This window comes from Pongo abelii, chromosome 2, assembly GCF_028885655.2.
Source record: "Pongo abelii isolate AG06213 chromosome 2, NHGRI_mPonAbe1-v2.0_pri, whole genome shotgun sequence".
Lineage (NCBI taxonomy): Eukaryota > Metazoa > Chordata > Mammalia > Primates > Hominidae > Pongo > Pongo abelii.
In genome coordinates this window covers 101,721,345-101,742,582 of record NC_085928.1, presented here as the reverse complement: position 1 = coordinate 101,742,582, position 21,238 = coordinate 101,721,345, and the positions used below count along the sequence as shown (strand labels likewise).

The window sequence follows — 21,238 nt, the reverse complement described above, 5'->3', positions numbered from 1 at the left end:
AAATTAGCTGGGGGTGGTGGCGTGCGCCTGTAATCCTAGCTACTTAGGAGGCTGAGGTAGGGGAATCACTTGAACCCAGGAGGCAGAGGTTGCAGTGAGCCAAGATCGCGCCACTGCACTCCAGCCTGAGAGACACAGCGAGACTCCATCTCAAAAAAAAAAAAAAAAAGAAAGACCAAAAGATACTTAGGAGGACAACAATTCAGATCATAGATACTGTTGTAATAAGTACACCACAATTTTAGAATTTCATAGGAAATGGGACATAAGGGTCCTGTGCGATCAAAATAAGTATATTACAACAATTTTCCAATTCATGCGAGTCAAGTGTCTTGAGAAATGGCTGCTTTTTCTAATTTGCACAAAGTTTATGCACTAGCAGAGGCTATATTCTGAATCCCTGATGTGAGATGGCAAATGTGATTTTCCAGGATCACCATCAACACTATCCTCTGGAACCCAACCCAACCTGAAACACCTAAATCAGTCACTTTTTTTCCCCCTGGCTGATCACCAAGTTCTAGAAGACTTCCACAGCCCTTCTACATCCTGTTTTCCTTTTAATGTTTCATGCCACAGTGTAAGTCCTTGGCTCTCATACTTTGTGGCTGACCACTTTGTCAAATGCCCTTATCAATATTCTTCCTCTAAAGCTACTATTTATTTTTATATATACTAATATTTACAAATACACACACACACACCATTCCTATATACAGTTGTAAACTATAGCTACTAATACTTCTACCAAATGTTAAACACTATGCACTCTCATTTAATCTTCAAATTCAGAATCAAGTACAATTATTACCCCAACTATGCAGATGTAAAAACTGAGGCTTAGAGACACCAAATGAATACCTACGGCCATAAAGTAAATAACCAGAACAGACATTTGAATCAGCTGATAATCACCATGCTGCTTTTATGTCCCTTCCTTTCCCAAAAGTTGGCACAGCCCAGCGCAGTGATGCATGCCTATAGTCCCAGCTACTCAGGAGGCTGAGGTGGGAGGATCACATGAGCTCAGGAGTTTGAGGCTAGAATGTGCCACGATCACACTTGTGAATAGCCACCGCACTCCAGTCTGGGCCACACAGTGAGACCCTGTTTCCTAAAAAATAACAGTTGGCACTTACCAACAGCCTCTCTAATCAAAGTCAACCCTGTTTACAGGCTTTAAGGTGTCCCAGCATTTAGCTCCCCAACCTTAAGAGCTTCAGTTGTGCTTACTAGTAAGCTAAGTAAACCCAAACGTTCTTTCTTTTACAAGGCTTGCTATATTTCACCTTCAAGTCTTCAAGAAATAAAACCTTTTCATTCATCTTTTCCAATGAGTCTTCCCAGACAAGTATCATCTGACTAAAAACAAAACCAAAATCTACGAAGTCCTGAGGTCAATAGGTGCTACTTCAAGAAAATAATCAGCTACATTTCTGAGTACTCAGTGCATCCAGACCCAGTTCTAACAGCTTTAAACATATTAACTTACTGGGTCCTCACAGCAATCCTATGAAGGTATTGTCATTTACTTGTTTTTCAGATAAAGTTGAAATGAGGCTTAGATTACAGAGCTAATAAGAGCAGCTGGGATTGGAACTTAGGCAGTCAGGCTCTAGAACTCATGGTTATAACATTACCCAGTGATGCCCCCCATTTCTATTTCCACTACCACGTAGTTTCAATGCCATACATTATGAATGATATGAAAGAATACAATCCATGGTCTTTTTCTTAAATTTACCATTTAATTAAGAAAACTTTTCTTTAGGAAAATATTAGGAAGATAACAATGATAACATAGCAATTTTACTGAGTGGAATACATATCGTAGTAACATGTGGGTAAGCTCAAGACACTCAACTTTCAACGGAAAGTATGGTGGGAAAATAATCTTTCCTAAAGCTATCTGGGCAATCATGCAATGATCCTATACAACTGCTTAGTAGTGTACCTTATGCAATTATTTTACCACCTTGCTTCCAAATGACTTCATTTGTTTACAACCTGCCTCTTTCCTTGGCCTATATGTTCCTGGCAGGTAAAAGAGATGACTAAATGTTCTCCTTTATAAACTGTAAGAGCAGAGTTTAGTGTTCTATAAGCAACTGATACTCTGTGAACGTCAGATGGCAAATGTGAAAACAAAAGCACTACACAATTATTACATAGGTTGTTTTCAAATCATAAGTAACATGCAAAAGAATGCTTTTTATAAAAGACATGAACAAGATCAGAGACTGAGGAAATGTATTCATGCTCAAGAAGCACTGACCCAATGCATAGGTGTCCACATGCACTGATGTCACTCGGACTGTGAAGCTGATTTTGATCCCTCCACCACCCTCAATCTGTAAAAGGCATCCCTGAAAGGGAATCAGCACCTGCCAGTCCTGCACCAGCACTGCCACCTTCTACCTTTTGCTACAGAAACACAGCCACAATGATTGGTGAGGGGGCTTTCTGTCCCTGGCAAAGCTAGCAACAAATTAAGGCTACTTCTGAACTAGGTTAATTCTGAATTTATTTTGCTAACAAGATTTTTTAAACTGTACTGCTTTCTTTATTCATAAAATAAACTGGCACCCTAATAAAGACTTTTTTTCACATGCTTAAGGCTTCACTTTTCACCTAATCAGTACTGATCATGCCACAGAAGATACACTTTAAAAGAATGTTTATGCATAAAAAAGGACTGCACACCTGGATAGCCTCCTGAGACCCAACATCTCACTGTCATGAGTGTTCCTGGGAAAGCAGAAACAAACATTACATGTAAAGAGAAACAAAACAAGCAACATTGGAGGGTCATGTACAAACCATGTATGGTTGAAGAAAAAGATTATTCAGTCCAAAGTACCAAAGACAACATTTGAAACATTTCAACAAAGAAGACAGATGTTGGCAGAAAGAATGCACCCCCAGAATGAAGAGAATATACCCACAATCAATTTTTCTCACATTCTTTGGTATTAAAAAAAAGGCGAAGGCAGAATCATACACAGCACTTAGAAGCCAAGTCAAGTGGTACTTGGAAAACTTAGCCCTGACTTCTGTGGCCAAGATTAGCTTAATTTTCTAGGCTACTGTCTGCCTCACTTCTGAAGAAATCTCTTATTACCAAAACCTCTCAACATAACTGATCATGTTATTTCCTTTTTCATAGTCCAAAGTATAAGACTCAATCCTTCCAATCTTTTAACGTCCACTCATGTCTACATTTCAAACTCAGATTAATTCTTTTATATTTTTAGTGGATGATTTATATTGTTCTTTTATGTGTGTTTTTCACTTCATTTGTACAAAACACTTCCTAGGAAACCTGTTTGTAAAGAGACTTTTTGTCTGAAGTAAGATTTTTTTTTATTATTTTAAGAACATAATGCTTAACTTTTTTTTTTTTTTTTTTGAGACAGAGTTTTGCTCTTGTCGCCCAGGCTGGAGTGCAATGGCACAATTTCGGCTCACTGCAACCTCTACTTCCCAGGTTCAAGCGATTCTCCTGCCTCAGCCTCCCGAGTAGCTGGGATTACAGGCGCCCACCACCACGCCTGGCTAATTTTTTTGGATTTTTAGTAGAGATGAGGTTTCACCACGTTGTCCAGGCTGGTCTCAAACTCCTGACTTCAAGTGATCCACCTGCCTCGGCCTCCCAAAATGCTGGGATTACAGGCGTGTGCCACTGTGCCTGGCCAAAAACTTCAGCTTATTTGGGTGTCCCACAGACTACTAGCCACAGAGATATATAATTTTCGAGTATCTGGCCTGGGCTAATGCTTCGTTGGAACTGTTTTCTTAATACTCAACTAATTTAAGATCTTTCTTTTCATCCAGTGTTGGCACTAATTGTACCATCACTTTTGCCTCCATTACCTTCTTTTGCCTGATAAGTTTTTATCTTTGATAGGTGACTGATCTGGAAAACACAGGTGATGCTGCAGTAGAGTTACATAATTACATTCAAAGTTGTTCTTGATTTGATGTCTTTGATCTGGTTTCACACTTTTCCTCCATTGTCCCTGGTATAACAAGGAACTAAGAACTTGGAAGATGAAATTCGTAGGCCAGTAAGGGAGGAGACTCACATCTCAGGGTATACCAATCAATTTAGTTACCATGGTAAAGCTTAAAAAATTCTCCACAATGCTATCTATAAGAAGGAAAGCAGGACAGCTTCTCTTTTCTAAACTACTTTTGAAATTCTCCTTAGTGGATCTCTTAATGCATGTACAGACTGTGTCAACAGTTACTAAAGACTTCATTCAACTTTGAATCTGCCAAGCCTTGCTATTAGTGATTAGCTTATTCCTTATTGAAGGTATCTTCCCTGGATTGACTGTTGCTGCAAAGATGGTGAGGCAGTCATGATTAAAGGACAATATAGTGTTCCACAATGATCAGGCGAGAGAAACTTTGCATGGCAAGAGATAATATTGCAAAATTCCTTATAGGATCTCAGCTTCGGAATCTCACAGTAAGATCCCCTTCCACAAAACCCGTGAGAAGGAGAAAAGGTTAGGGAAGTTGAGAGAAAGGTTAGATAGGAAAAAAAACCCAAAAATCTAGCTCAACATTTTATGAGCTATAAGAAGTTATGATTTGTTATTTTATAATTTGACATTCTTAAAATGGCAAATAAAGATGAGGTGAACAAGGACAAACAAAGGGTAGGACCAATGACATACCTCACTGCAGTGGTAGTATCAAATTTCTCCTTACCTTTCCTAATTCAAATTGCATCGTTGTAATTCACCATGTAGAAATTACCCACGTTAGATTTAAGTGGCATTCTTAAAATGCCACATTAAAAAAAAAAAAACCCAGAGGGCAAACAGAATAACATGTTTTGCCAAGCTATATATGTAGTAGTCATTTTCATCTGGGTCATCTAAAAGTAACATGGCACTTTTACAAAAAAAAGCTAATCATCCAATTGCAAATGAATTTTAAAAGAGAACACATTACCATTTATTTAAAGCTTACAACTTGATAGCTTAAAAAAATATATATTTTCTTCACTTATCTAAAACAAAATTAATAGGAACTGAGATGTCCCCAGCTATAAGAAGGTATATACCTTTTTCTTTTGGCACTACCAGTATCAGAGGTGGCTGAAGAGATCATGCTGTCTCCGTCCTCGATATCGTCTCTCCTGGCAAGCTCTTTCTTCTTTGCCTAAAACAGAGCAGATCTCAGGAGTTGAGCTCATGTGCCAAACACTCCTCTGAATATATGAATGTTAAACAGCTAGACATATCAGATTCACTCAGAAAAATACAATCACATGCAGGATGTATAAAATGAAAGAGTCATTAAACATCTTCAGCAACCAATTTTAACAAAAGCCTGCATGACAAAAAGAGTAGGTTAAAAAATGGATCTACAGGGTTGAGGAGTCAATACCAGCCAGAGCATGTACGACTATAATGGGTGCTAACTGGTTAAAAGCACTGAGGCAAGCTGCAGAAGCATCCTGCTCTGGTTGTCCTACTTAAGTAAAACCAACTCAAAGAGGGCCTTTGGTACTCCTGACTTCTAAGGGGCAGTGTGGCTAAGAATAAAGTTTAATGCAAGAAGTGAAAGAAGATCTACTTTTCAACACATGCATTTTTAAAGGCCTTCTGCCAAACAGAGCTGAAAGTCGAAGCACAGCAGGCTTAGGGAATGTACAGAGTACTAAAAAGGTAATACCTGAAAGTCTTAGCCTAAGGTTCAGTGTTAATCATATAAAATGAAGATTCTATGGGTGATCTAAAATTGCCTTTCTTGCTTCCTTGTTCAGAGATTTGCCTTTCCAGAAAGATTCTACCAAAAACTGTCAGACAGACCCAATTTGTATTTCATATCTACCTTTTCATCTTAAAACCCCTAGATGAACCATGACCTGAGACATCCTTCCAAGGGTTCTCAGAGAGGATCTGATAAATTCATAGACAATATACAAAGATTAATTCACTTTCAGATGTCCTTTCTCATATAATCAGCCCTACTTTAACAAAGTCTAGAACCAAAGGAATAAAATCTAAATGATGGAATGTCATCGGTGATTGCAGGGTGACTTCATGAGAATCCCAAAATTACTATACAGGGACCAATCCCTGCTTCCTCCCATCAGAAGGCTAACCCCGTCTCAATTATTATTTCTACTCTATATGGCTAAGACAACTCCAAAAAAATATTCAGCAGTACTTGTGGATGAAATACATAATAAAATATATAACATGTAAGTATAATATATAAAATACATATTTTATATATATATTAGATATATTGTTTGTTTGTTTGTTTGTTTGAGACAGGGTCTCACTTGGTTGCCCAAGCTGAAGTGCAGTGGCACAATCTCAGCTCACTGCAACCTCCACCTCCCAGGCTCAAGCAATCCTCCCACCACAGCCTCCTGAGTAGCTGGGACTACAGGCATGTACCATCAGGACCGGCTAATTTTTGCAGTTTTTGTAGAGATGGGGGTCTTGCTATGTTGCCCAAGCTGGTCTTGAACTCCTGAGCTCAAGTGATTCTCTCACCTTGGCCTCCCAAAGTGCTGAGATTACAGGTGTGAGCCACCGCACCCAGCCAAATGATGTAATATTACTGCTGAGGGTTGGGGGGATCACACATCTTACTAGAACACACTCAAAACATGCAAAATTATTTTAATCATATACACAACAAACTCAGCAAAAACAATAAATCACACCTGCATAACTTGCTGCAATTTTAGAACTCGCTTGTAGATGGCTGAATTGGGCACATTATAGCGTTTGGCATTTTCAAACATTAAATTCAGATCACACTCCAAATGATCTAAAGTTTCATATTCTTGATTCTTCAGCTTTGTTCTGTGAAAGACAAAGAAATTGCTAGAATTTTCTGTCATGAAAATTATGAAACATTCTTCCTGAAAGTCCAATGCAAAATCTTGACAAGCACTAGATGGTATCTTTACTGGTAATACTGATTAGGAACTTAAAAATGACTTTCGAGATACAAAGTAAGAGGCAAAAGCACCATTACATTAAGGTAATATGACAGTTTACTTGAAAATCCAAAAGAATAAACTAAAACACTATAAGAAATAATAAGAAGACCTAGTAAAGAAGACAATTACAAAGCAAATATTCTACTTGGAAAAAACCCTAATGGAAAAATCCTAATAGTTAATAAGCGAACCTTATGAAGGAACAAAAATTAGGGAGGTTTTAAGTGACCTCAATGAAGAATCATGGTGATCTACCCATTTCTGAAAACAAAAGGCCATTCTAGTTCATAAGGGCTAAAGAGACAGTACTGACAGTGCAAAGTATTTATAAACAATAAAGAGTGGTCTTATGATGGTAAAAGAGAGATAGATATATCAGAGTCCATTCACTTCTATTATTGCAATATAAACACATAATAAATTGGCAGCTTAAAGTTGGGATTTTTACTTAAAAGTCTTAAGATTTCAAGTATCTCCCTTAAACACAATCATTATTATTGTATCAACTATCATAAAGCCCTTATGTACTTTGTACAAAGTAGAGTCACTATTTGCTGTAACACTATATGGATTTAGACAGGACAGACTTTAAATCTTTTGACTGTAGCATTTGCATGTTAACCATCAAAATCACAAAGACAGTTAACAATAATATGTATAAACAGCTTCACAGAATAAATGAATTTTCTCTTAGAATGGCATCTGCATGTAAAGTTTTATTTAAAATTTACCAAAATCATATTCAGATTCTGTGTTGTGCTCCAACAGATGAATATTAGAGAACATCTCTGTGATGAAGCAAACAACAACTAAGCACAAATTCAGCTCTCAGTACCAGGTTGTGTAGCTAGCACCTACAGTTCAAATTACAGCCTCAGACTTGTTCCCGTCAACTCAAAGGGTGGAGCGCTAGATGTTCTCAACACCCTCAAATAGACAGAAAACCCAAACTTGCAAAAGGCAACGAATAATAAACCTGCAGATATTTATCAGATTATTATTAATCAAGGGTAGTGGGGGAGGAAAAAGAAAAAAAAAATAGGGGGGACAAATCCCAGTACAGCAGAAGGTAGCATATGGAGTCTACACTATCTAGTTCCTGCTTACTCTTCCATTTTTGTTGCTTTTGGGGAAACTCAACTATCTTCCTTCTACCAACAGATCTTCCTAGGGGTACACTGTACAATATAGTAGCCACTAGCCATGTGTGGCTATTTAAATTAAAATTAAATAAAACTTAAAATCTAATTCCTTAATTGCACTAGCCACATTTCAAGTGCTCAATAGCCACATGTGACTAGTGACTATCACATTGGAATATTGATAACAAAACATTTTCATCATCGCAGAAAGTTCTGTTGAATAGCACTGCCCCTAGACCTCCCTGTTGCTCTGTAGACCACAATGGAAGGGATCATAGGCACAGTAAGGCTCCTGTCAGGCACCACTGGCTCACAATCCGCGGAAGGCAGCAGTATTAGACATAATAGTTGGCCCTTCAGAACTTTAGTGCGCTGGGCTGCAGCAACTTCCCTATTCCTTACTCTCCCCTGTGTGCCGCACAATTGCCATTATAAATTAGAAAGGGGAGGGGAGATATTACTGACTTAAAGCAAAGTTTATACTAGAAAATTTCAACTTGGAAGAAGGCTGTGTTGGCAGGGGACTGAGCTGGCTAAGAATTTGTTTTCTTTTGAACTAAGCTACTGTAATAAGACTATTTAAATAATTAAAAAATAATAATGAAGGAGAAAGGAAACCAAGAACAAAAATTGTTCAAAATTTTGGACAGGGAACTTCTTAACATCTGCAAGACTATCACTATCTTTTCCCAATGCAAAGAATATAAAAGACATATTTCTAGGCTATTTCCTTAATGAATGTCAGTCTTAATTTCCATGTTATTTTAATAAGACCAAAAAAACTAATTTTCTGTATCCTACTTGTATACAGGACCTCCAAAGTCTGGATTAAATAAAAGCACCATAAATCCTACTGATCAAGGCCAGGCGTGGTGACTCACGCCTGTAATCCCAGCACTTTTGGGAGGTCAAGGCCGGCAGATTGCTTGAGCTCAGGAGTTTGAGGCCAGCCTGGGCAATATGGCAAAACCTTGTCTCTATTAAAAAAAAAAAAAAAAATTATTACTGATCAAATGGTGAAAACAAAAGTTACAAATGCAAAAGCATGAAACATACTTTGTTAGCCAGCCTTATTTCCTAGAATCCAGCAAGAACAAGAATTTTAATTCCTACTGTTTGGAAGCTTAAATATCTGCCATGAAGCCAACTTACTGTTACTTAGCTAAGGTAGTTTTATCTGCTTCTTGACTCTATCTGGGTATTCTGTTATAAAGCATCATATTTTATAATATTACTTCTTCCTTTTTGTTGAGACAGGGTCTTACTCTGTTACCCGGGCTGGAATGCAGCGGCACGATCTTGGCTCACTGCAACCTCCATCTCCCACGTTCAAGCGATCCTCCCGCATCAGCCTCCCAAAGTGCTGGGATTACAGATGTGAGCCACCTCACCTGGCCAACTTTTGATATTTTTAAGTTTATTTTTAATTTAAATAAACAAGGCACAGTGGGACCAATTAAACTGTTTTTCTGTTCTTTATATCAAAAAAGTCTAAGAATTTTTATTGATTTCCTGAAAGCAATACATATCTTTGAAAATTTGTAATGTAAGAAAGGAGCTTGGAATGTACAGGTAATATCAAAATTCGCAGAGACTGATTAAAAGATGGAAGGCAAACCAAGTAATTTTGAACACATTCATTTGATTCCAACTTAAGATTTTTGGTTAACTTTCCTTATTTATTCTTTTGAATGTTTTGAATTTTTATGATTCTTTGGGAATGGTTACCTGTTCTGCTTTTTACAGAAACAGAAATTTTAGCTATTGTGAATGCTGCTGCTGTGAACACAGGTTTACAAATACCTCTTTGAGACCCTGCTGTTTTTACAGAAACAGAAATTAGGTCAGGATCTATTTAAAAGTAAATTAAAAGCTCATGAATTTTGTGTCTATCTGGAAATCAGGAGTTTTGACTTTCAGAGATATCATACAGACTCCAAAAATATACTCCATGATATTATGGATTTTTTTTAGCTTTCACAGAAGAGATCTTAAAAGGCCAGGTATGGTGGCTCACACCTGTAATCCCAATATTTTGGGAGGCTGAGGTGAGAGGATTATTTAAGGCCAGAAATTCAAGACCTGGGCAACAAGCAAGACTCGGTCTCCACAAAAACATTAAAAAAAATTAGCTGGGCATGGTGGCATGTGTCTGTGGTCCCAGCTACTTGGGAGGCTGAGGCAGAAGGATCCCTTGAGCCCAGAGGTTCGAGTTGATCATGCCAGCTTACGCAACAGAGCAGAGACCCTGTCTCTTTAACAAAAAGAATAAAGCAAATTTGATATTGGGAGGTATGGATAGAAAATGGGCACTGAAGAATAGGTTACTTTTCCCCCCCAATTTGAAAAATTTTGGTATAACACAATATTTACCACCTTGACCTTTTTTTTTTTTAAGAGATGGAGTCTCACTCTGTCATCCAGGCTGGAGTGCAGTGGTGCGACCTAGGCTCACTGCAATGCAACCTCCGCCTTCCCGGTTCAAGCAATTCTCCTACCTCAGCTGCCCGAGTAGCTAGAATTACTGGCTCCTGCCACTACGCCTGGCTAATTTTTGTACTTTTAATGGACACGGGGTTTCACAATGTTTGCCAGGCTAATCTCAAACTCCTGACCTCAAGTGATTTGCCCACCTTGGCTAACCAAAGTGCTGGGATTATAGGTGTGAGCCTCTGCACCCAGCCTACCTTGACCATTTTTAAGTGTACAGTTTAGTAGTATAAAATACTTCCATAATGCTATGCAATTAATATGACCATCCATCTCTAGAACTCTTTCCATTTTGTAAGACTGACACTCTATACCCATTAAACAGTAACTTCCTGTTTCCCTCTTCCCCTAGTCCCTGGCAACTATCATTCTACTTTGTCTCTGATTTTTTTTTTTTTTTTAATGTTCTGGATCAGTGTCTATGTCTCTATGACTTCTGACTACACCTATACTCATATCAATAGAATCATACAGTATTTGTCTTTTGTGACTGGGTTATTTCACTTAGCATAATGTCCTCAAGCTTCATCCATGTTAGAGCATTTCAAAATTTCTTTTAAAGGCTGAATAATATTCCATTGTATGTACACACCATTTTGCGTATCCCCTCATCTCTTGAGGGATACTTGAATTGCTTCCATGTTTTAGCTATTGTGAATGCTGCTGCTGTGAACATAGGTTTACAAATACCTCTTTGAGACCCTGCTTTCACTTCTTTGGGGTACATATGCAAAATGGAATTTCTTAATCACATGGTAATTCTATGTTTAATTTTTTGAGGAACTGCCATGCTGTTTTCCACAGCATCTATACCATTTTACATTCCCACTATCTGCACAGAGGTTCCAATTTCTCCACATACACACCAGTAACTATTATTATTATTTTTTTAAAGTAACCGTCCGAATGAGTGTGAAGTGGTATCACACAATAGTTTTGAACTGCATTTTCCTAATAATTAGTGATGCTGAGCATCTTTTCATGTGCTTATTAGCCACCTGTATATTTTCCTTGGAGAAAGGTCCATTCAAGTCCTTTGCCCATTTCTGAATTGGGTTGTTTTTTTGTGGTTGAGACGTCCTACTATTTTTAATGATACTATTGTGATTTAAGTATTCTGTCTGGTAGCCCAATGATCACTTTAACATTTTCTAAACAGAAAAAAGAGAACAAGATGAATCATCTTTCTGGTATGGTTTTAGTTAATGAATTCTCCAGGAACTGACTATGCTTATCCTGGGGCTTCAACTATAGATACATAACTTAAATACAGATTAACTGTCATAATTAAAATATTAATAAAAGATGTAGGCTGAAAGATTTTTGTACTTTGCTCAGTTATAAGATAATGAACAGTTAAGGCTGGGTGCAGAGGCTCACACCTGTAATCCCAGCACTTTGGGAGGCCGAGGTGGGCAGATCATGAGGTCAGGAGATCGAGACCATCCTGGCCAAAGTGGTGAAACCCAGTCTCTAATAAAAATACAAAAATTAACTGGGTGTGGTGGTGCGCACCTGTAGTCCCAGCTACTCAGGAGGCTGAGGCAAGAGAATTGCCTGAACCCAGGAGGCGGAGGTTGCAGTGAGCCGAGATTGCGCCACTGCACTCCAGTCTGGCAACAGAGTGAGACTCTGCTTCAAAAAAAAAAAGGTAATGATCAGTTAAAATTTGAGGTTAAAAAAAAAACACCATTTTTACCTTTAATATCCTTATCCATTTTAGGAAGGAATACATTATGTGCAGGCTCAACCACAACAAAATAAAATTATACTGAATAATGTAGAAGACATCTTACCGGATCTGTTGTAGTGATATGGGCATTTTAATTTGCTGGTAATAATCAGGGTATTTTTTCTTTGAAGGCAAATGGAAAAAAGGTTCAGCTATTAGCTGCCCTTGGTTATTCCGACAACTCCTAACTGTGTCATAAAGCTGATAAAAAGGATTTGAAACATCCATAAAGGAAGTGATGCTTTCTGCTTCTGACTCTCCCTCTTCATAACGTGCAGCTGGAAAGACAAAAAAAGTATTTATAAAGGGACGAATGAGACAAAGAAAGAACCATACTTTAAAGTTCATTTAACAACCTTCCAGATTGAACTAAATATATTTGAAAATTATTATTACTATTATTTTTGAGACAGGGTCTGGCTTTGTCACCCAGGCTGGAGTGCAAGGGCACGATCTTGGCTCCCTGCAGTCTCTGCCTCTGGGACTCAAGAAATTCTCCCAGATCAGTCTCCCGAGTAGCTAAGAAGACAGGCACACACCATCACACCCAGCTAATTTTTGGATTTTTCAGTAGAGATGGGGTTTCGTCATCTTGCCCAGACTGGTCTCAAGCTCCTGAGCTTAGGCAATCTGCCAGCCTCAGCCTCCTAAAGTGCTGGGATTACAGGTGTGAGCCACCATGCCTCGCCCTTTTTTAAAAAAATCCTAAGATAAAGGGAATAATTACTTTAAAAAAATTGTCTCTAAGGCCGGGTGTGATGGCTCACACCTGTAATCCCAGCACTTTGAGAGGCCAAAGTGGGTGAATCACAAGGTCAGGAGTTCGAGACCAGCCTGGCCAACATGGTGAAACCCCGTCTCTACTAAAAATACAAAAATTAGCTGGGCATGGTGGCATGCACCTGTAATCCCAGCTACTCAGGAGGCTGAGGCAGAAGAATTGCTTGAACCCAGGAGGTGGAGGTTGCAGTGAGCAGAGATCACACCACTATACTCCAGCCTGGGTGACAGACCAAGACTCCATCTCAAAAACAAAAACAAAAACAAAAAAACCTCTCTAATGTTTATTAAAGATAATGCTAAAAATGCTTAACATAATTGCATGTTTAGAGAAATATTACATAGAAATAGAATATTAAATAGTAAAAGTACACTAGTTTTAAAGGTTGCAAAATAGTTTCTTTTTGAAATGTGCTTTCTTCAGAGACTGTTTGCTGTGCTTGGTCAAAAGGAGCAAGTAACCATTCACAGATCCCAGAACTAAAACAGTAACATGAAGTTTAGGATAGCATAAATTTAGATTGGGCTGATTCTTTTTTATTTATTTATTTATTTGTTTATTTATTTATTTTTGAGACGGGGTCTCACTCTGTCGCCAGGCTGGAGTGCAGTGGCGCGATCTCGGCTCACTGCAACCTCCGCCTCCTGAGTTCAAATGATTCTCCTGCCTCAGCCTCCTGAGTAGCTGGGACTACAGGCACGTGCCACCACGCCTGGCTAATTTGGTTATTTTGTATTTTTAGTAGAGACGGGGTTTCACCATATTAGCCAGGATGGTCTCGATTTCCTGACCTCGTGATCTGCCCGCCTCGGCCTCCCGAAGTGCTGGGATTACAGGTGTGAGCCACCACGCCCAGCCTAGATTTGGCTGATTCTATCAGACATAATTTAGCCTTAAATCTCTGTGACTTTGCCCACTGATTTAAAACATCCCTGAGGAGTATTCCCTTGCTGAGGGAATTTTTAGGTAGAAGCAAATCATAAAAACACCAAAGCAAACAAAACGTAATTATTTTTATAAAAATAAAAAATATGTTGCTCATTTCCCCAAACTCCTAAACAGTGTGTAAGGACCATAATTTAAATTTTTCTTGATGGATCAGAATAAACATATAGTTGCTATGTACTCCCAGGTAAGAACAATAATCATTTATTAAGAATTTAGGCTGGGCACGGTGGCTCATGCCTGTAATCCCAGCACTTTGGGAGACCAAGGCAAATCATGAGGTCAGTAGTTCAAGACCAGCCTGGCCAACATGGTGAAACCCTGTTTCTACTAAAACTAAAAAAAATTAGCCAGGTGTGGTGGCAGGTGACTGTAATCCCAGCTACTTGGGAGGCTGAGGCAGGAGAATCACTTGAAACCGGAAGGTGGAGATTGTAGTAAGCAGAGATTACACCACTGTACTCCAGTCTGGGCAAAAGAGTGAAACTCTGTCTCAAAAAAAAAAAAAAAAAGAATTTAATTAGGCCGGGTGCAGTGACTCACACTTGTAATCCTGCCTGGGCGACAGAGTGAGACTCCGCCTTTAAAAAAAAAAAAAAAAAAAAGAATTTAATTATGTGTTAAGAGCTTGATAAGTACCAGCCTCAGGTAATCCTAAAACCAACACACAAGATGGGTATTATTTCTTTTTCAAATGGGAAAACTGGGCATATGAGGTTAATTACTTGCACAAGTTCAGCCACCACATAAAGCAGTTGAAGGGGATTAGGAACCAGAGTCACGGAGCTAGAAGCAGATAAGAATTTGAAACTAGTCTTTTCTGATTCTACTACCTCTGATCTCTCCCCTAAAGAGCCTGCAGTTGGATTTACACCTAGGTATATATTTTGTTGCTACTGTAAGTGGCATCTTTTAAAAAAACTGTCAACTGTAATCCTTATACATCTTTTCTGATCCTTACACCTTCATTGTTGTCACTGTAGGCTGGCTAGTACTGTGACCAACAAAGGTAACAGTATTACCTTGTTTCTGTTGGTAAGGGAAATGCTGTTACCTTTTCTCCATTAAAAATGGAGATACCCTTGGTGGGCACAGTGGCTCACATATGTAACCCCGACAATTTGAGAGGCGGAGGTGGGTAGATTGCTTGAGCTCAGGAGTTTGAGATCAGTATGGGCAAAATGATGAAATTCCATCTCTATCACAAATATAAAAAATTTGCTGGGTGTGGTGGCACGTGCCTGTGGTCCCAGCTACGTCAGAGGCTGATGTGGAAAGATTGCTTGGGCCTGGGAGGTGGAGGCTGCAGTGAGCTGAGATCATGTCATGCCACTGCACTCCAGCCTGGGTGATACAGTAAGACCCAGTCTCAAGAAAAAAAGGAGGCTGGGCGCAGTAGCTCATGCTTGTAATCCCAGCACTTTGGGAGGCCGAGGTGGGCGGATCATTTGAGGCCAAGAGTTCGAGATCAGCCTGGCCAACATGGTGAAACCATGTCTCTACTAAAAATACCAAAAAAAAAAAAAAAAAAAAAAAAATTAGCCAGGCATGGTGACGGGCTCCTATAATCCCAGCTACTCGGAGGCTGAGGCAGGAGAATCACTTGAACCCGGGAGGCAGAGGTTGCAGTGAGCAGGGATTGCGCCATTGAACTCCAGCCTGGGCAACAACAGCGAAACTCCATCTCAAGAGAAAAGAAAAAAAGAAAAAAAGGAGATACTCTATATCAATATCCCCCCTCTTACTAGTTAGCAAATAATTTTTATCTTGAATGGGAACTGAAACAATTATCAAATGCATCTGCTGAGCAAATCATATGATTTTACTCTTATAATTTGTTAGTGTGGTAAAGATTACTTTTTTTTTTTTATCTTTTCTAATCCTAAACCCAACTGTGTCATTATATACTATCTTTTACACACACTGCTAGACAGTGTGCTTATATTTTGTTCAGCTTTGATGTCTAGGTTATATTAGATTCACAGGTTATGTTAGATTCACAGAATGAACTGCGGAGCTCTTTTTCTATTCTCTGCATGAATTTATTTAAAATTCTATTCCTTAAATGTTTGGCCTGGTATTTTCTATGTGGGAAGATTTCATTTTATTCTTTTTTTTTTTTTTTTTTTTTTTTGAGACGGAGTCTCACTCTGTCACCAAGGCTGGGGTGCAATGGTGTGATCTCAGCTCACTGCAACCTCCGCCTCCTGGGTTCAAGCAATTCCTGAGTAGCTGGGATTACAGGCGTGCACCACCACGCCTGGCTAATTTTTCTATTTTTAGTAGAGACGGGGTTTCACCATGTTGGTCAGGCTGGTCTCAAATTCCTGACCTCATATTCTCTCTTTTTTTTTAAGAGACAGAGTCTCGTTCTGTTGCCAAGGCTAGAGTGTAATGGAATAATCATAGCTTATGGCAAACTTGAACTCCTGGGCTCAGGCAATCCTCCTGCCTTAGCCTACCAAGTAGATAGGACTACAGACATGCACCACACCACGCCCAGCTAATTTTTCTTTTTCTTTTTGTAGAGATGAGGTCTTGCTATGTTGCCCAGGCTGGTCTTGGACTCAAGTGATCCTCCTGCCTCTGCCTCCCAAAGTGTTGGGATTACAGGTGTGAGCCAGCCTTTTTATTCTTGAATCCATTTTAGGCAAGTATTTTCTAGAAATCTGTTCATCTAAATTTTTAAATATATTTGCATAACGTTATTCACATTTTTTTTGGGATGGGGGGAGTGCAGGGACAAAGTTTTGCTCTTGTTGCCCAGGCTGGAGTGCAATGGCACAATCTTGGCTCACAGCAACCTCCGCCTCTCAGGTTCAAGCGATTCTCCTGCCTCAGCCTCCCAAGTAGCTGGGATTACCGGCATATGCCACATATATTTGTAGTAGAGACGGGGAAAGTTTCTCCATGTTGGCCAGGATGGTCTCAAACTCCCAACGTCAGGTGATCTGCCCACCTCAGGCTCCAAAAGCGCCGGGATTACAGGCGTGAGCCACCAAACCTGGCCTTATTCACACATTCTTTTTGAAAACTCTGTATGCTCTCCTCCCCGCCAATATTGTTTATTTATGCCTTTTTGATAATCTCACCTCAGACTTGTTTATTTTATTAAGGGTTTTAACAGAATAACTTTTGACTTTATTGATCTTTCCTGTTAAAGGTTTCCTTTCTTTCCTTTTTTTTTTGGAGGCAGGGCTGGAGTGCAGTGGTGGGATCACGACTCATTGTAGCCTCAACCTCCCAGGCTCAAGTGATCCTCCCATCTCAGCCTCTGGAGTAGCTACACACGGCTAATTTTTAAATTTTTCTTGTAGAATTAGCTGGGTGTGGTGGCAAGTACCTGCAGTCCCAGCTACTAGGGAGGCTGAGGCGGGAGGATTGCTTGAGCCCAGGGGTGGAGGTTGTAGGGAGCCAAGATCACGCCACTGCTCCAGCCTGGGTGACAGAGGGAGACCCTGTCTTAAAATTTTTTTTTTTTTTTTTTTTTTTGTAGAGGCAGGGTGTTTCTATGTTGAGCAGGCTGGTCTCAAACTTCTGGACTCAAGTGATGCTCCTGCCTCAGCCTCTAAAACTGCTGGGATAAGAGGCGTGAGCCAGTGTACCAGCCTACATTGTTTTAAGCCACTAAGGTTGTGGTACTGTGTCAGCAGCAATAGGAAACAAATACATGAAGAAGTGTGTTCAAATCTCTATCTTCACTGGTTTTCTGTTTAGCTCTTGAGAGAAGAGGGCTCCCAGACTAAGGGTAGTGTTTTGAATTTCTCTGTAAAGTTTCATCTGCTTGTTTTACATATTTTGAGCTCTTCTACAATTTAACTTGCTGATGAAATTAACCTTCTACCATCATTGGGTAATCCTTTTTATCTGTGTAATGATCTCTGTTTGAAAGTCCATCTTATCCAAAGTCAGTGTAGCTATTCTGGTTATTATTTGCCTGGTGTATCTTTCAGCCATCCTTTTCTTTTTTTCAAGACAAAAGCCCAATTTTATTATTTTTATTTTTTATTTATTTTTTAAGACAGGGTCTCACTCTGTTGCCCAGGCTGGAGTGGAGTGGTGTGATCACTTCAGGCTCAACCTCCCTGGGCTCAGGATCCTCCCATCTCAGCCTCCCAAGTAGCTGGGACTACAGGCATGCACCAACACGCCTGAATAAATTTTGTATTTTTTGTAGAGACAGCGTTTTGCCATGTTGCCCAGGCTGGTCTTGAACTTCTGGCTCAAGCAATCCTCCCAGCTAGGCCTCCCAAAGTGCTGGGATTATGGGTGTGAGTCACCACACCTGGCCTTATCCATCCTTTTAGATTCAATTTTCTTATGTTTTTATATTTGATGTGTCTCTTGTAACCAGCCATATAACCTTTTTTTTTTTTTCCTCTAAGACAGAGTCTTGCTCTGTTGCCCAGGCTGGTCTACAGTGGTATGATCTCGGCTTACTGCAGTCTCCACTTCCTTGGTTCAAGTGATCTTCCTAAGCTTTCCAAGTAGCTGACACTACAGGTGCACTCCACCATGCCTAGCCAATTTTTTGTATTTTTAGTAGAGACACGGTTTCACCACGTTGGCCAGGCTGGTCTTGAACTCCTGACCTCAAGTGATCCACCCCCGTCAGCCTTCCAAAGTGCTGAGATCACAGGTGTGAGCCACTGTGCCCGGCCATGTGTCACTTTTATAATCAGTAAAAAACAATGCTAACAACAAGATAATATATTTTCAATTTTTGATAAGACCAGGCCCAATTTAAATAAAAAAATACTTAATTCTGTAGATCAATGTTTCAAAAAAGTAAATTTATACATAATAGCCTATAGTGATTATGAAATTTCTATAAGAGATTTAGTTAAAAACAAGATACAACTGGAGAAGTCTATTGTGTAACATTCAATAATAAAATTGAGGCCAGGTGTGGTGTAATCCCAGCACGTTGGGAGGCCGAGGCAGGTGGATCACGAGGACAGAAGCTCAAGACCAGCCTGGCCAATATGGTAAAACCCCGTCTCTATTAAAAATACAAAAATTAGCCAGGCGTGGTGGCGTGTGTCTGTAGTCCCAGTTACTCAGGAGGCTGAGGCAGGAGAATCGCTTGAACCTGGGAGGCGGACGTTGCAGTGAGCTAAGGTCACACCACTGCACTACAGCCTGGGCAACAGAGCGAGACTCCATCTCAAAAAAAAAAAAAGAAAGAAAGAAAAGAATATACCAGAATAATTTAATGAAACAAATTTTATCTTTACACATACAAAATCTACAGTAAAGGGGAAAATATATCAAACTTAAGAGAAAGACAAGCCAAGAAGAAATTAGCGCATACTGAAAATATAAGCTAAAGCCTGAAAATCTAAGATGAATGTGGATTTCTGAGATTTTCTGATGCTTTTACTAGTACTCACTATTTATCATTATAGGTTTTAAACCAGGATCTGCTATCAATTATTTTTGCAGAAGTATTATTTACCCAAATATGAGTTTTAAGACAAGATAAAGCATTAACCTTTTGATAGGTCTGACAACCAGAGTACAATCAAATGCAATAAAATAGCATGTACCTCCCAAACCAGCAAATCCTAGGCCAGAACAAAATCACTGCAATTTCATTTAGCCAGAAGGATCCACTAAGAAGGCATTTCACTAGTCAAAACCTAATGCCTACCAGCTAAAGCAGCATCTTCTTCACTTTCTGAGCCATATTGAAGTGCCATTGTAATTGCTGATAAACGACCTCCTTGTACTGCTCTTTTATTACTACAAAAAATAAAAAAAGCAATTAGAAGACAGGGAAGGATGTTATAATACTTAGGTTACTTTACAGGGAATAGGAACTATTAACAAAGTGTTAAGATAAAAGAAAAATAATTTCTATTCAATTGCCTCCTTAGTTTTATCTCTGTACTTAATGGTCCTCATAATCAATCTTAGCCAAGGAAACTATTTTTTTCCCCTTAGAAAAGAGGGAGTGGAAAATAAGGATTCAGTCACAGTTGCTGATAATTCTCCTCTAAGATGTTCATATTTTACAATACAAATTCTATTATGAGGCTGGGCGTGGTGGCTCATGCCTGTAATCCCAGCACTTAGGGAGGCCAAGGCGGGTGGATCACCTGAGGTCAGGAGTTTGAGACAAGCCTGGCCAACATGGTGAAATCCCGCCTCTACTAAAAATACAAAAAATTAGCCGGGTGTAGTAGTAGGCACCTGTAATCCCAGCTATTCGGGAGGCTGAGGCAGGCGAATCACTTGAATCCAGGAGGCAGAGGTTGCAGAGATTGTGCCACTGCACTCCAGCCTGGGCAAACTTTGTCTCAAATAAAAAACCAAAAACCAACCAACCAACCAACCAAACAAAAAAACCCAAATTCTATTATGAATTTGAAAAACCTATTAGTATTTAACCTCACATTTTATTGGTAGCTAATATTAAACACTGCCTCAGAAACGATGCTTAAGCATCGTCTGAGAGGTGATATAAGGCCTACTTCAGTAATTCAATCTTTCTTTTTTTTTTTTTTCAGATGGAGTTTCCCTCTGTTGCCCTGGCTGGAGTGCTGTGCCACGATCTCGGCTCACTGCAAACTCCGCCTCTCGAGTTCAAGCGATTCTCCTGCCTCAGCCTCCCAAGTAGCTGGGATTACAGGCACCTACCACCACACCCAGCTAATTTTTGTAGTATTTAGTATAGATGGAGTTTCACCATGTTGGCCAGGCTGGTCTGGAACACCTGATTTCAAGTGATCCACCCACATCAGCCTCCCAAAGGGCTGGGATTACAGGCGTGAGCCACTGTGCCCACCCTAGTAACTCAACCTTTTAAATAAACCATTTGACAACAGATTTTCATTAACAACCAAACTATACCCAAAAATATTCCTTCAAGATAGCCACTGGGCAAATACTAGTATGCCTATCCTTATAAGCACAGGTCAACTCTCAGACTAAATACTCTTTTTCTCACCGGTAATACTTGCTAGTGGGATTTCTCTCTTCACCAAGGCTGCCTTTACTGTGTGAAGGACCTGTCAGTCTGGCTGCAGCCAAGTTGGATGGAGTCCTATCCAGAGATAAGATAAAAAGCTTAGAAACTTGGTAGCTGAAATTAAGAGTGCTGGGTAAACAAATAAACACACACACAACCATTTTCTTCTCTTCTAAAAAGAAATGCTAAAATACTT

The 21,238-nt window shown here is 39.5% G+C and overlaps 1 protein-coding gene across 50 annotated transcripts in view; it reads right to left on the bottom strand.

Annotated features, from left to right (window-relative positions):
• PBRM1 (polybromo 1) overlaps positions 1-21,238 on the bottom strand; it is a 142,513-nt gene that overhangs the window by 75,450 nt on the left and 45,825 nt on the right. For 32 of the 50 annotated variants that reach the window (XM_054552092.2, XM_024244396.3, XM_054552118.2 and 29 more), the window contains 5 exons: positions 21,022-21,117; positions 19,723-19,814; positions 12,408-12,621; positions 6,698-6,839; positions 5,078-5,175 (listed from right to left, as the gene is read on the bottom strand). In XM_054552092.2, the coding sequence (XP_054408067.2) occupies positions 5,078-5,175; positions 6,698-6,839; positions 12,408-12,621; positions 19,723-19,814; positions 21,022-21,117 (642 nt within the window). Of the gene's footprint in view, positions 1-2,703; positions 2,749-5,077; positions 5,176-6,697; positions 6,840-9,002; positions 9,099-12,407; positions 12,622-19,722; positions 19,815-21,021; positions 21,118-21,238 lie in introns of all 50 variants that reach the window. The other 18 variants (XM_024244402.3, XM_054552101.2, XM_009238923.4 and 15 more) reach the window with 2 other exon arrangements.